At 36.2% G+C, this 17,308-nt stretch overlaps 1 protein-coding gene across 3 annotated transcripts in view; it reads right to left on the bottom strand.

The window, feature by feature from the left end:
* COL3A1 (collagen type III alpha 1 chain) overlaps positions 1–14,038 on the bottom strand; it is a 59,868-nt gene extending 45,830 nt beyond the window's left edge. For all 3 annotated transcript variants that reach the window (XM_063430130.1, XM_063430132.1, XM_063430131.1), the window contains exon 1: positions 13,813–14,038. In XM_063430130.1, the coding sequence (XP_063286200.1) occupies positions 13,813–13,900 (88 nt within the window). In that variant the 5' untranslated portion in view covers positions 13,901–14,038. The remainder of the gene's footprint in view (positions 1–13,812) is intronic.
* Between the last annotated feature and the right edge of the window lie 3,270 nt (positions 14,039–17,308).

Genomic DNA, 17,308 nt, shown 5'->3' with positions numbered 1-17,308 from the left:
AAAGATAAAAGCTAAACAACTTGTCACATGTTTTCTATATGCCTGCTGAATAATTTGTATGATATTTAGCAGGTTTATGGGTTTAGTTGCGTATGTTAGTCCAGTAAACCTGGAAACCTAAATGGGAGTCACTGTAAAGATTATGAGCAGCTGTAAATCTACTTTGTAAATTTACTTTGAACATTGAGAGAGCTCCGGTACATAAAGGATCCATGAAGATTCTGCACAACTGTCTTCTAAATGAAATTCTCTTGGGTCACAAGCGAGGGAAAAGGTGATATCCATTTCAAAGGATGTACCCACGGGTTCTAGACATTTTTAATGCTAACCCTTGAGGGCTTATTTATTTAATAAATATGTTATAGTATTTGTTTTGTATATAACTAAATGCACAAGGTAATTTACTAAACTGGAAGGTGTTGACAGTTGCCAAATGAATTGGACATTTTTGACAAGAATAGTCATACTGGAAGAATAGCAATGACAATTTTTTTTTTCTAATTTGTCTGTTTTGCCATAAAATGTATAATTCCTATGTCCATTCTTCACAACTATAATATTTTTGAAATTGGAGATTCCTGGGGCTAATAGATTTTTCCAAATGCCAGACAGACCAACTATTGTTTGATATGAAATTGTTGAGTTACAACTAATGCGAGTTAACTGCAATAAACACATCTGCAAAGTGTTTGGATTCCATAAGTTGAATGAACACCTGTTTTAGGTACAGATTGAAGATCTCATTTTTTCCAAGGATTAAAGAAGTGTATTATATCATCCATGTATAAGTATCAGTTTATTTTTGCAACACTCAAGTTAGTAAGCATTGACTTTATTCAAGTCTTGGCTTGTTACATGCTGTATATTTAACATTGCTTTTCAAGTCTATGTAGACTTGGAGATTCATTCATTAAGAACTGCAAATCACACAAATTTAGGCTGGCAATCAGGTGATCATTTGAATTATTGGACTCAAAGCTTAAATGTAGATGAATCGGGTAATAAATGAAATGCCCTACACTTATTATGTTATAGAAAAGTTAAATGTAGATGAATCGGGTAATAAATGAAATGCCCTACGCTTAATATGTTACAGAAAAGTTAAATATATTTAAAATAAGCAATGTTTTGATTCAAAGCGCACTGATTTAGCAATGTATTTTGCTATGTGGTATCTGTTTTTTTTTATCAGAGACATAATTTTAGCAATAGTTGTTGTGGCTTATATACATCTTTTAAATCCATAAAATTATTGCAGACATCTGAGCGTTAAAATTTTTTATGATCCATTATCTACTACAGATTAAATTAAAACATGAATGACTTTATTGTCTCTCTTAATCAAGATAAAACAAATTGCATCCTGTCTTTCTTTTTGTTCGACAGTTTACCTTTTCTACAATAATGTTGTCCATTTGTTAGGCAACTTTGATATGCTAATTTAAATACAGGCTGGTCAGTCAGATCTTTTAAAGTCACTGATATGTGGATTTAAGTGATGTTCAAAGAATATTTTAAGTGAATGATATCACTTCCTTCTTGCCATTAACATAACAGGAAATCAGACAACCAGCTATGCTAAAATATATTTATAAACAACCATGAATGACCATCTTTGGCAAGTGAGTATTGATGTTCGATTATTTTTACTGGTACCCAACACGTTTCACCCTGTTAGATGTTTGTGAGTGCATATGGCTCATAATTTTTGCAAAACAGTAGTTTCACATATTACATATAGCTATCCATCACTCACATTGTGTACTGTATGTTTTACTAAAGTACTGACAATTACTGTTGTGAATCTACAGGGAGGAGACATGTATTTTTTAAAGATCATATAATCTGTTTATTCTTGGAGTGGATATTACTTACTAGATAAGTTGCTAATATCTTATTAGCAATATGTATGATTGCCAATGAGCAAATTGCCACTTAAATTAAAAAGTGAATCCAATCAAACACTACGTTTACTTTCAGTCCTACATACATTTTCTCCAAAGCAAACCATTTAAAAAAGCATGAGATAACTTCACATCATCAACACCAGTAGTGGTAAACTGAATAATATAATACAATACTCAATTTACCCATATAATTGTGATCTATTAAATGGATACATTTTTCATATAACAGAGAAACAATAATAAGATGGCTACTATTATACTATATTCACATTAATAAAGCTTAAACGAACACTACAGGAACAGGATTACAACCATGTATTTATGTCACTATAGTGTTAAAAATGCAGTTTAGGCCCCCAGGTCCCCTTGGTACTCTTAAAAATGCAATAAATGTATCTTTATTCTGGCGCTGTATGAATCTGCCTCATTTGGCTCCACCCCCACCCCTCCTACTTGGCTGAGATCATCAAATTGGCGATTACCGCCATTCAATGGTATTTCAGATGTGTAACAAAACTCTGCACTGCACCAATCAGCATCTCCTCATAGAGATGCATTGAATCGTAAACATTTAGCGTCTCCATGTAAAGTGTGGTGATGCTAAATGTCGCAGCACTGACCTAAAAAGCACCTATAGAGACATAGAATGTGACGGCAGATAAGAACTATTCGGCCCATTTAGTCTGCCCAATTTTCAAAATACATTAATTGGTTCATGGCCTTATCTTAAGTCTAGGATAGCCTTATGCCTATAACACACATGCTTAAACATACCAGAACAATACATACTATACACACCAGAACAACTACATTAAGCTGCAGTTGTTCTTGTGACTATAGTGTCCCTTTCACATATGTTATATATTAGTATTCCGGTTTGATGATGCAATAAATTTACTTAGCAGCAGCCACACTGTTCTGAGTGTTTTATTGGATTTACCTACATTTGGAAATGTTATGGTCCTTCCACTATTAGCACAAAAAAGACTCTTTTATCCAAGAGCAGTTCTGTTCAGTGAAATATTCCAACTGCCACAACTAAGTCAAAGTATATTTGAGTTGCTTAAGCAGAACCTATTAAAACCATAATGATATGTGATGAAATATATAAAATTATTATGAAGACTGGCGCCGTTCTGAAGCCTCTCTGGACCACATATGTACAGAAAAGTTCCAGTCTTATTGTCTAGCTTTTACTAGTAATATTGCTATTTGTTGCCAAAGTCTATGTATTTTTTACATTAGTATCTTCAAAACCTAAGTATAAAACGCTGACATATACAAAGTACTGCATGCTTTTTCCTTCCAAACCAAAGTTTCAAATAACATGATGCACATAAAATAATATCTTTTCAACTCATTACTTGGGATGATAGTTACATATTTTTACCAGAATATTTATATTATACTTTAACATTTCAGTGCCAATGTAGACACAATGATTTACTTTATTCTTTAATTTACGACTAACATTTCACCTCTTATTGATGTTTTACATGGTTGGCTCCAATTCAGAAAAAAGTGAACAGATCAAAGCTATACTAAAAACAATGGTTCAATTTAGAACCATTTTATGAGTGTTTTTTTAATGCTATTTTACCTTTTAAATGACCCAGTAATAGCACAGATGTGCAAACCAACATTTCACACTTATTTAATGGCATCACTTAATGTGTACTTTACAAATAGCATAGGGATGCCAGAGTCTAACCGGACTTGGTCAAAGAACCTTCATTAGTTACAGAACACATTTTGTAAAAATAGTATCAGACTAATAGGAATTAACTAATAGTGACCTATGACCTTGCAGCTTGTGTAAGGCTCTAGGCTATTTATGTGGCAAAGGGGCCAGAATTGACTTTTGAATTAATATACTAATCTGATTTATTGTTGAGTTGGCTGTAGCAACAAGCCATGTTCCAAATAACAAAACATTAGATTTCCGTCATAGGACAGTAGTAGGAGAAAAGGTGAAAGATACTTGGGGGTTTCTGATTAAAAGTGACTGTCAATCAATGTTTTCAAACTGATTCCATTAATTTTTATAATTTTCTATATCAGCAGGTAGCTTATGTCGTATTTCACCATATCACAATTCCACAGGATTGAGTTCTAGTATATAATGGGTCTTGTTCAGAATTCAGTAGCCTGTTTCTGTACATGCAGTGAGTCTTATGGAAGTCTTGCAAGATCCATTCAGTAGCAATACTACTAAATTGAACACTGGAATAGCCCAATGGCACAATGCACACAAGCTACATTGGTGAGAACACTTTACTAACATAAGGTTATAGTAGGAAGTCCTCTGTCCACTAAGGGGGACTTGTCCTGGTCCCCAACCTGGATTCATCACTGGACACTACATTATTGTTCAGTTAGTTATTTTGATTGAGTAATGTGTTGGAAATAGAGGAAAGCAGGGAGCCATTGGAGATAAGTGCATAGTCATGGGGGGTGTCATAGTGAAGTCACTGTATGCATTAGCTAGTACTTTGCATTTCGTTATGGATGTAATGAGGAATCAGAGAAAGGAATGATAGAGCATGGCATCTGATGATAAATAATGAGATACATATGGCAAATGAGAAAATCTGAAATATTTAAAGAGGATAGAGGAGTGAAATTTGTAAAATAGATCCTTTTTTATGGCAGTGGCACTTTTCATCGATGTATCCAGTTATTCTTTGCTGAAATATGGTAGAGGGCAGACCAATTAGGAAGTGTAAAAGTTGCATTAAACCAATTGGGATATTAGTAGTGTGAGAATTATGATTTTGGCTTATTCAGAATGGACAAGTACTGAAGATGTGACAGTGACAGCAAATGTTTGGCAGATATGAGTAAAATTCAATGCTGAGAGTAAATTCTGGCTGTAGTTTAGATTATGGCATTATCAGTTGTGAGGGAAATTTCAAATGTTGGGGTTGGTGTTAGAAGTGGGATCACTAACAATCAGTTACGTTTTAAGGAGCAGAATTACATTTAAACATCAGTGACTAATACAGGTCAATAGAGAGGTGTCTTATCTGTCAAGAAGAGATATGTTCTCATTGGTCTATGGATTATCCAGAAAATTAGCGTAAGCTGTTATTCTATGGAAAATAGTGGAAAGTGATGCACTAGCGTCAGTGACTAAAGTTGAAGTGCCACTGACGGGAGAAATAATGTTAAGTTGCATCTACATTTATTTAACTTTGTATATTTATTTCATATGTTTTACTTTTATGAGTCAGGGCAGTAAAATGTCTTCTTTTATAAATTGTATGGTTCTCTTTGTTTATCGGATATGGTAACAATATCATTCAGTTGACTCATGAACTGTTAGTTAAATTTAATGAGTGTTATCATGCATATAAATCCAAAATTCTAAAAGAAAACATAGGGGGGTTGAGGGATAAACTGGAAATGTAAGTCATGAACACTGAGATCTGTGAGAATCTCAGAGATAATCAGGGAATTGGCAGAATTGTTAGAGTTTCCTAACATCTGGAAACTATTATATTTCTCTTGATACCCAAATCCATTCCTATTATAACATTCAAATACAATAAATCATGTAAGGTTAGAGAAATATAGCTTAATGAATATATGAAATATATATATTTTCACAATTACATTTTTCTATAACTCACATTGGCCACAAATATGTAACTATCGCCCCTGCTAGCTTAGAGTCACTAGGTGTTACTCCTGGAAGGGCTTAGCCTTAAATGACCTTGATATATTGCATTCTGCAAGATCTTCAGTTTTCTATAATTTCCATGATTAGTTTACTGTTGGAAACTATATTATTAAATTATATCTCTCCACAGAGAAATTATTTTTTTAAAAATTGTTTTAATTTTTTTAACGACTAATCTTGATCTGCTATAAAATAGCATGAACGCTCTGTCACCTTGGAAAAAGGCCTGAAACTGTGAAGTGAGATTTAGACTCCCATGAACCATAAGGGAGCAACATGGTCCTCAAACAAGAGATTTAATATGATCATTTCTTCTTTAACCAAAGGTAGGGGTATGAAATGCTTTTCACAAGTAAAGTGCTGGCATAAATGCTAATCACGAATAGGTATTACCTAGTTAAATCTATACCAACATGCAGGGACACCTTGCCCAAATCTGACACTAAAAGACAATCCAAATATTTACCCTCCTAGTCCTTTGTTCCATAACCACTATAGCTAAGGCATGATAAGTGTACATTTGCTTTAAAGTTAATTACATTTTCTGTATTCTTGTTCTGTAACTGTTCCTTAAAATCAGAATGAGTATCAAGTAAATTTATACAAAACATGAAACCCAATATGGGGTTGTTGTTTTTTTTGTGATTGACTTAAAAATAATTAACTTGTGATATCACACAATCATAAATTCCTCTTTTAACCCTAACAAAATATATTTAGTATATTTTGAAACATGACTATAGTTTCCAACCCTTAAACTGCTATAGACTGTGGACCTAACATGGATGTCTAACACTGAAAGTAACTCCCCCCGACCCCAAAGTTACTTTATATAGTTAATCTATCAATGGAGCTCACTGGCCATTGTTTTATGTGATGAAACCCTATCATATTGAGAACAAAAGAATGACTTTAATATCATGGTTCATGCAAGACCGTGAAAGGCTTAAATTGCCCTCTATAAGCCTGGGGCTTCATTTAAAAGGAAATCGCATAATTGGCTCCATAAACCTCCTTTAAAAAATAGCTTAAAGCAATAATATAGCCAACAAAGGTTAAATTCTTTTGCACAATAGGAAATGTCTCATTCCCAATGCCTGATGGAAACAAGTTGATATAACTTGATATAAAAATAAAACAAGCTGAATAAGGCTTTTAGGATGAGACATATTCTTTTAATATTAGAGCTAGAGAGTTAGTTCTTTTACATCAGGAACAAAGAGGTTTTAAAATAAATATAAATTGTGTTTCATTGGCAACACAATTGCAAAATATAGAATAAAATAGTTGAAGAATAATTCCAGCTTGGGTATATTTGTGTAATTAGTCTGTTTATCTGTCACCTCAACACAAATCTTATTTAAAAAATAAACCACTAAATTACCTCTTTGACCTCAGTTCATACATAATATTACAAACACTACTATTTGGTAACAAATATGATGTGCCACTTATAAGTACTAGAGGAAAAGAAAAAAACAATGCTACTCCCTGTAGCTTAACTTTGGAAAGGATGTTAATTTGCTCACAATTACTTGGTTAATTAATTTTTTTATTGCAGTTGTGGGGCCCTTGGAACCAGCTATGGGCTATGGCACTATAGCGTTAGGAATAAAGGTTTGTAATGCTATAGTGTTCCATAAAAGCCAATATATTTGAAATATAATGTCCTTTAAAGGAATATGTTAAAGGACCACTATAGTGCCAGGAAAACATACTCGTTTTCCTGGCACTATAGTGCCCTGAGGGTGCCCCCACCCTCAGGGTCCCCCTCCCGCCAGGCTGGATGGAGAGGAAGGGGTTAAACTTACCTCTTTCTCCAGCGCCAGGCGGGGAGCTCTCCTCCTGCTCTCCTCCTCCTCTCCGCCTCCTCGGCTGAATGCGCATGCTCCGCAGGAGCCGCGCGCGCATTCAGCCGGACTTATAGTCACTAGAGGCTGGCTTAACCCTAATATAAACATAGCAGTTTCTTTGAAACTGCTATGTTTATATGAAAACGGTTAAACCTCATTAACCCCTTAAGGACACATGACATGCCTGACATGTCATGATTCCCTTTTATTCCAGAAGTTTGGTCCTTAAGGGGTTAAGCTGAAGTGGTCTGGGTGCCAATAGTGGTCCTTTAAGAGCATGTCCCCTTTGCCCTATATAATAAAATTGCCATTTTAAAGATTAATAAACAATGTTATCAATTCTCTTAGTGATGCCTCCCGACCGTCAACCAGACAGCTGGGAGATTTTTCTTCCTCATTAACTTTGAGCATTAATTACTGTTGCTCTATGCAGTGATCTATTGCAACAATCGCCATGCATGTCTTCTGTATCCCCATGTTTCTTTATGAGAAGCATTGGATTGGCTAGGAGATCATCACTGGTGATGTTCTCCCAGGGGCAGTGAAGAGCGGTGACAAGAAGATTGACTTGCCACTGGATTAGAGGTAAGTAACTTAATTTTAACTTTGGAGTGTTTCTCCAACATTTATCTGGTTATAGTATAATTTCATGCATGAGATTTGCCTCAGCATTACAGGTATACATATTGATTCACAGGTGTATATTTACTAAATAGTAAACTGTCATTAATTATTAAATGGCCAAGATAAGATTAACAAAAAATCCCATTTAAGCTATTTGCCAGCTTTGTTATTTTGCTTACATTTAGCAGATCATTTCTTTTCTAAACCAACACTTTTTGTTTAGGTTTCTATTACATTGATTTGGTATGTTTAGAGAGCAGCCCAGTGCTCTATTTCAGCATAAGATATTTTTCTATGAATTTAGCAGTCAACCTTTAACAGAAATGGTATGTGATAATTTACTTTACTGATTTATTTAAAACAAAAACAAGCATCAATTCCGGAAAATGGAAGCAGTTTCTTAGCTTATCTTCATGGAATCCACTTTCTATAAACATTGCCAAAAATGCAAGTCCAGAGTCTGTGCTCCAAATCATAGCTAACAAATGCCTGCTGTCTCTGAATTATCTCAACTTTTCCATTGTCATAGTGACATTAAACAGCCAGTATTTCCAACAGTGCCAGGAGGCTAGAGCGCAATGTTTTTACTTGGGCAAGAGATTAAAAGGGATAAGAACTGCTTTGCTGATTGAAGTACATTGGATTTATACCAGGAAAGTACAATATGATTCCTTCTCTTAAAATGTGCAGATTGTGAAGGATTACACTGTAAAGACAAATTATAAATGATGTGGTGTTATTGTGCCTATGCCTTTCTCTATTGCGTTCTTCATGAGAATATAATCTATAATATTTTTTTAAGAAGACCATCCAAGAATCTTTTCCATTAACCCCTTAAGGATCAAAATTCTGGAATAAAAGGGAATCATGACATGTCACACATGTCATGTGTCCTTAAGGGGTTAAACGACTAGTTACACTGACTTCAGCTGATATTGCACAATGCCAGGTGGAACAGCCAACTATTGTCTAAGGACAAAATCTTCATCTTCAACTGACTTAATTTCTCCCATAATCCAGCTGGGAAATGTATTTTCCTGTAGCAAACAATGTGCAATCCAGCAATTAGAAGACTAAATCACTTTAAAGGAACAGTAAACCCCAACTTTAACAGTTCAATGCTTTCTAATATCTAAGACTCTACACAATGTGCATGTTGAAAATTCTTAGTTGGGTTTAGGTTTGAACAATTACCTAACTTATTATTATTATTATTATTATTATTCTTGCAATTTATATAGCGCCAACAGATTCCGTGGCGCTTTACAATATTATGAGAGGGGATTTAACTATAAATAGGACAATTACAAATAAACTTACAGGAACAATAGGTTGAAGAGGACTGCCAGGAGTGTAAGCGGATTATCTGCTTTTCCTGTTCAGCTATTCCATAGGCCTGTAACATACAGACATCTGCTGATAGAGTGCCAATTTTACTGTATTCCTGAATGACTGCAATGGGAGCACGCACTGACAAATTATTGACAGGGATGGTTTTGGATGCCTAGATTGCCCCCATTGCACCCATGTTCAGGAGAGGAATATGAAACAAGCACGAATTAGTGTTTCCTATTGAAATCTAATGTGCAACTTAGATATATTAGTGCATTAAGTATCATTTTGCTTAAGTTTAAATTTGAGTCAGACCATTACTATGATATGAAATTTGAGGAATGGATTAGGTATTTAATATTTATGTGGGGCTGAATCAATTTTACAAAAGGCTTGCATAATGTTGGGTGAAATGACCTTTCCCAAAACGGCTGTTTAATGAAGGTAATGTGTTTGCAAAGATACTGCGAAACATCATGCTTTCTATTTAATGTACAGCTGGGCATAGCTAGATGAATGGCCAATATGCTAAGCAAATATACAGCAATGTAGCAAAATATATGGCAGGCTGGCTATTTTCTGAGCACTAGCTGAATTGATTGTCTCAAATTGAGTATCTGCACAGCTGCACAGCTGCAAACAGCCGGCAGCAGGCAAACATAGCAACAAGGCAAGAACCAGTATGAAAAAAATGGCAATCTTATCCTTTAACTAGGACCCAAGGCAAATGTTCTGTGTGAGTCCAGTTGAGTAGAACAAGGACACAGAGGAGGAAGCAGATAGATGGCATCGGCAACATCTGGGTTAAACCATTTGAAAATGCTTTAACCCCATTATTTAAAAAAAAGCGTCCTTTTGGGACTAAAGCCCCGATAAAAAAAAAACCCATTAAGATAGAGTTCCTTTAAAGGTGTGGCATGTAGGCTTTGTTTCAATGTAATATCATAAAATACCACTAGGTGGCAGACATATTCTTTTTCTTCTTTGAAAAAGGAAGTTACACAAATTTGTAATACAAATGGTTGGAATATAAATCACAAAACCGCTTTCCGTGGTTTGTCTTGTAACACATCAAGGATTCTAAAATGCTGTCTACATTGCTTGTGTTTTATATTATCTTTTTCATATGCTGTGAGAAGTCCAAAAAAGCCAAAACCCCAAAGAGAAACTTCTCATGATGAGGTTTCCAAGAGGTTTTCTAAAGCAACATACAGTATATTAATAATGATGAGATCATGCTGTACATTGTACACTGCCAGTTCTTGCAGACTACAGAGAGAATGTTATACTTTTATTCAAACCACAGCTTTCTCCAGCTGTGACAACACAGGCTAAAAATCCATAGCCTGCAGCTAAACATGACTCTATGGAAATTGTTACAGAGAGGCGTGACACACGGATCTTGCACTCTTGTTTGACAGATATTCTGATTGCAGTGATTGACATAGCTCTGTTTGAGAAAAGTAGGCTGGTTATAGTTGGCAATGACTTTAAATCAAGTAAAACAACAACTGAAGCTTTGTAGCAATGTTAAAAAGTTTAAAACATACTTCATTTTATCTGAGCACAGCACATTTGAACATGGGACAACACATATTACTCTCCATACATTTTTGCAATATTCACATACATCAATGTTGCCTTTTGCAATTTCATTGACAAACAGTGCCTATGAAACGTTGTTTTAACTCCTGCAGTTCCAGGGATGTGGATATAGCATTTGCTTGCAATCCCTTTCTTACCAGTGGATGGTTTATAAACTTTGGGAAATGCATACAATGCTATCTATCTATCTATCTATCTATCCATCCATCTATCCATCCATCCATCTATAGTTCCATCTATCAATCCATCTCTCCGTCTGTCTGTCTGTCTATCTATCTATCCATCCATCCATCTATCAATCCATCTATCTGTCTATCTATCTATCTATCTATCTATCCATTCATCTATCCATCTATCCATCCATCTAGTTATCGATCCATCCATCCATCTATAGTTCCATCTATCAATCCATCTCTCCGTCTGTCTGTCTGACTATCTATCTATCCATCTATCCATCCATCCATCCATCCATCCATCTATCTATCTATCAATCCATCTATCCATCCATCTATCCATCTATCCATCCATCTAGTTATCGATCCATCCATCTATCCATCCATCCATCTATAGTTCCATCTATCAATCCATCTCTCCGTCTGTCTGTCTGTCTATCTATCCATCCATCCATCCATCTATCTATCAATCCATCTATCTGTCCGTCTATCTATCTATCTATCTATCTATCTATCCATCCATCTATCCATCTATCCATCCATCTAGTTATCGATCCATCCATCCATCTATAGTTCCATCTATCAATCCATCTCTCCGTCTGTCTGTCTGTCTATCTATCCATCCATCCATCCATCTATCTATCAATCCATCTATCTGTCTGTCTATCTATCCATCTATCCATCCATCTAGTTATCGATCCATCCATCTATCCATCCATCCACCTATAGTTCCATCTATCAATCCATCTCTCCGTCTGTCTGTCTGTCTATCTATCTATCGATCTATCATCCATCCATCCATCAATCCATCTATCCGTCCATCTATCTATCTATCTATCCATCCATCAATCCATCTATCCATCCGTCTATCTATCTATCTCCATACAGTGCAGTTAGTTTGGGAGATGAAGACATGTACTAGTTGATGGTACATGATTTCAGTTTATAGGAAGGAAAATATTAATTGCTCATTTTGCCTTTTGTAAACCAGACAGATGTTTCAAAACACATGACTTGTTGAAATCTTATATAGACTGAAAAATCTGGCATTGATCCACACATTATAGACCACCAATGTGTATTACTATCACAGCAGCTCAAGTTGTACAGTATTGACTATATTATGAGCATGACATACATCAGACAGTTAAAATCTAGTCTTCTCACTGCAGTTTATCTATGTACTATCAAAATTTAAAGCCAGACTTCATGACTATCAAGGGCTTGGCACTTAACAGTAATGAGTTTTTGTTCTAGGTTTGACTGACTATAGAAGAAACAGAGAAATAATGAGCACATTTTATACAGAGCAAATGGGGGAACAAAGTTCTAAATATTGAGCAAACAGTGGGAACATTCCTTTGGTTGCTATGCTGATTCATTCACTTTTAGAGTTTTGTTACAAGACCATTCTTTACAGCTAACCCTCCCAATTATGCATGAGAGAGAAGTGCATTAAATCAAGGGAGGGCAGAAGCAGGATTCAATAGAGAGATAGGAAATTAGGAAGCAATATGGTCATACAGACACAATAGGTAAAGCAAGAGGGCAATGGTGCAGTGTTATAAACAGGTCGTTATATAGGTGAAAAACAAGAATACACAAAAAGGGGCAGGGTACAGAGAAATGGAGGCAGTGTGCAGGTACAAATATACATGAGATAAAGAATAAGCAAAAATGAACGCCACATACATGCAGAGTAACAGTAATTCAGCACAGTTAAGGAGTAGTAACTTTTAACCTTATTATTTTTTACAATAATCATATATGAAAATAAAAATGATCATTGCATATATTTATCTACAGTTTGACTCATTCATGTGATATCTTTTTACAATTTTTATTACTATCTTTCACTAGAACAACGGTATGTTCTGTATTACAAAACCAGAAATATTAGTATAGCTTCAAGCACCAATTCAAACTAATCTAACACCGTACAAGGAAGTTATTAATACAGCAATTAAGTAATAATATTTTTTTTTGTTTTTTTGTAAATCTGTTTAAGTAATAATAAATTAACAATGAGTTGAATTAGAGATAATTCCCCGTGAGGTCTTAATCGGTTTGTGTCATTGAAGAAAAATTGCATCATATATTTTCATATCAGCGGAGATTTACTAAGCAGTCAAACATTGAGAGAGGTTTCTTGAAAGCCAAAATATTATGACATTTTACAAATCATGATTGTCAAGATAATGTTTGGTCTTCTTAGAAAAGCCCCTGAGCCAAATTACTAACTAATCAGCGGTAAATTAGTAAATGTTATTTTAAATAAACCAAATTAGGATAGTGCATATCACTTTGCAGCCTCCAAACCTTATATAGAGCAATACCTTGTGAGATGTTTGTGCACAATTTTTCCTTGAAAAGTTACTTTCAGGAACTTAAGTACTTTTTTTTTTACCTTTATAAACTTTGTTTTGAATGTTGCTTTAAAAGTACTTTGTTGCCTTGAGAACTTGATGCAAATTCCATCACAAGGTGCTGCAGTCTAAAATCTTCACCCATTAGATATTTTTTCTATGCATTTGTTTGCAAAAGTTGTTTATTTATGTCTTTTTTTTTTTTTTTGATGATCCCTAAATTATACAAATTCATTGTAATAAGAAGAATCATTTGGGAGGGTTACTTACCTAACTGCTCCTGCTGCTGTGCCAATATAAGGGAAGGGTAAGTCACTGCAAGGGTGCAGAGGAGGACGACTTGCACAAAGCTCATCATGTCTAAATTTTAGACATGAGACTCTAAGTGCAGACTAGGGGGAAAAAAAATCAAAAAATCTTGTTAAATTAGCACCATCAATTGTTTCCCTTTCCCCTTCAGCAATGGGCCCTTTAACAGAACATAGCCACAAGGATTCCCTTGCACTGTTCTTAAATAGGAAAAACTTTGGCGTGCATTAAATTCCAGCCCCTTTCTGAAACTTGAGAGGAGTTACCACCTATTAAACCCCTTCAGTGCTGAAGAATCCCACACAAGGCTTGCACTGCGATGTGCTGCAAGCCTTTAACACATATGAGTTAACTTGGAAAGCCCTGGATTTGACCTCACAGAGCAGGAAGACAGTTTAAAGAACACATCTGGATAGATGATGTTTAGGGTTGTTCCAGCAAATTAGTACTGGTACAGATGTGAACTACCTTCTAAATTTAGGTGCCACAGATTTGATTAAATCCATACACTGTTCATCGAGTATCAAAAAGATGGATTTAATTGTCTGGTTACACGTTAGTGACACTTTTATTACATTTTTACATTGTTTGGCATTGTTATTGCATGTTAAATTAACCATGACACAATTTCACATTGTTGTTGTTGAGCGTTTATTTTATTTGATACCCTAATGTCAAATTCTAATTAGTTTGATTATCGATAGGAGGTGTTGTAACATCTGCAATTAATATATTTATTGCAAAATCCTTTTACATTGGAAGCAGAAAAAAAAATATTTCTTTTAAAATGAACAAACTAAAGGCCACATAACACATTTTAAATGTATATTATTTTGCTAGGGATTATTTTAATTTGGATATTTCATTTAGAGATGTTTTGCCCTGCTGATTCAAAGAAAGATTATCCTATTTATATTGGTGAAGAAGCACCAAGTTTCTTTGCACCGTTATTGAATAGCTTACCCACTAAATTCTTTAAAGAAAGTCAGTCGAAATAAGGGATTTTTACAATATAGCTTGGTCCCTTCACAATGTAATTCCTTAAACCCACAAGCTTCTCTTCTTGATCCATTAGACTATGTCATATTTGGTTCTTACTTAGACTCAAAATATTTGGACATTCCCCAGATTCAGCTTCTTACACATGTAGTCAACATGCAACATAGTGTCAGTGTCACCTTTGCCCCGATCCCAGTATAGCTAGAAACCGCAGTGGTACCCTTTACTTACTGTAGGATTACATTTTCTCCTCCACACCACTCTCTATTCCTTCTAGTCACTCCAGTAGCATCACATCCCTACCTCCAGTCAAAATCTGCCCACCACAATATCACCAACTTCCCAACACAGTACCTCACTTTCACTACCTCTGCAACACAATCTCTCCCCCACAAAATCCCTCCCTCCCCACACAGCATCACTCCCTATTCCTCCTCAAACCAGTATAACACTCTCTCTACCACCCTATTGTAGCATTATCATCTCACAGCCTCAGAGCTACTATATCTACCCAATGTCACCCTTAGCCCCCTCTTGTACCATACCATATAGTTGTTATGTTGAAAAATACAACATACATGGGACTTGAGTCTAAAGCAAAACTCACTGACTCTGCCAGGCAACAATATAGGTCTTAATCTTGCAAGTTCCAATACTTGACCTTCAGAGCCCTCCTCAAATGGCCCCACTTAAGCTGTAGTCATCCTAAATGACATAATCACCATGTAGAAATGACAATTGCCATCTCTCCCCTTCCACCAATGTGTCACAATTTACCCCCACCCCAGTGCCACCATTCCCAGTGTCCTCAAATGTCTCTGTATTAGTCCTCCCAGTGTCCTTTGTATCAGTAAACATACACCACCTGTGATGGTGCATGTATACTGATACAGATGACCACTTCTCTTCTCTAGTCACCTTATATTCACTTCGGTGTTACCCTCTCTTCTCACCTCAGTGTCATCATCTCCTCACCTAAGTGTTAAAAATCACCACCTCCTCAACCCAGTCCCCCTGTCTCTCCCCCTCTCCTAATATAGGTGTCAATTCAGGCCACCCTTTTGCCACCTGTCTAGCCCTCCTCCCACCCCAATAGTGCACTCTTTCCACCTCTTCATCCCAGTGTCACTTACTTCTCACAAAATGTCACAAAATGTCACCATCTACCCCTCTCCACTGCTGTATCACCCTCTGAGTGGTACCCTTTTTTTATACCCAGTGAATGGTGGCCATCTTGTCTCCCAAACACAGGCAGCAATACTTGGTCATTGAACACCTATAACTCTTTTCACCCACGCGATCCCATGAATGTGGGCAAAGATTGCACGCTGCCTGTCCCACTTCCCGACCAACTACTAGATGAACGAAGTTCAGGTCGGGAGATAGTATCTCCCGACCGGGGGGAGCATTCGCTGGAAAGTAGACTGGACGTTGCCCCATTTTCTCTGGAACTATTTTGGGCCATCACCTCGTGGCAGGCCTGTCAGAACTTTACCGGAATGGCGATTTTGTTCTACCAAATCATCCCAGTTATTCAGGGATGTAAGACTTGTGGGGTTCCTGTGAATTATGAATATATTTTTGGGATGTTTTATGCATGTTTCATGTTGTTTCCTGTGGCTGAGAGATAATTGAGTTACTCAGTTTCGACTCAATTATTTCCCAGCCACAGGAACACCTGGGAGGGCCTTGTGTAGTTTTGAATGGAAACCCCATGCTCGAGGTCTGTGCATAAAAGGCTGAGTTTGTGCTGAATAAATCTGTTGTACTCCCAGAACTGTGTGTCGTCCAATTACTGAGGAGGGATAGAGCTATTCACTTCACAGCTCCTTGTTCCAGAGTTCCTGTCTTCACAGATCCAGCAGGGGAATAGTCCATGTCAGGACTAGCGCTCTGCTACATCCATCTCTTCATTTTACATTGGAGTGATGATTGAGTATATGTATGTGGATCTAAATGGATTATACCGCTGTACACTGTTTTACTCAGTGCTGGTCTATTGCTCTAACAAATCTGAGTGTGATCCCACATCCTTGTTTTGTGTCCTAAACTAAATATTTGACTATCTGCACTATTATTGGTTATTTTCTGTTTGGTCACATGTACACATCACCAACTGAAGCCTGGACGATTCTATGCCAGGATCTTTGAAAAAACAGTTTTATTGGACTTAATGCACATAAATAGACTTACTGACAGATAATCTCACTGACACACAAAGACAAGCTTACTGGTACATCCACAAACTTAGTACAGACAAACTCTGTGACACACATACAAGCTTACTACAGACAAACTCACAGGCACGAACTTGCTCATTACAGACAAGCTCACTGAAACACACATGCTCACTACAGACAAGCTCACTGTCATACATACACATGCTCATTACAGACAAGCTCACTGACTCACACACAGAAGCTTACTACAGACAAGCTCACTGACACACAACCAATCT

This window comes from Pelobates fuscus, chromosome 8 (genome assembly GCF_036172605.1).
Source record: "Pelobates fuscus isolate aPelFus1 chromosome 8, aPelFus1.pri, whole genome shotgun sequence".
NCBI lineage: Eukaryota > Metazoa > Chordata > Amphibia > Anura > Pelobatidae > Pelobates > Pelobates fuscus.
Note: the sequence above shows the minus strand (reverse complement) of the source record. Positions and strands in the feature narration are given on the sequence as shown.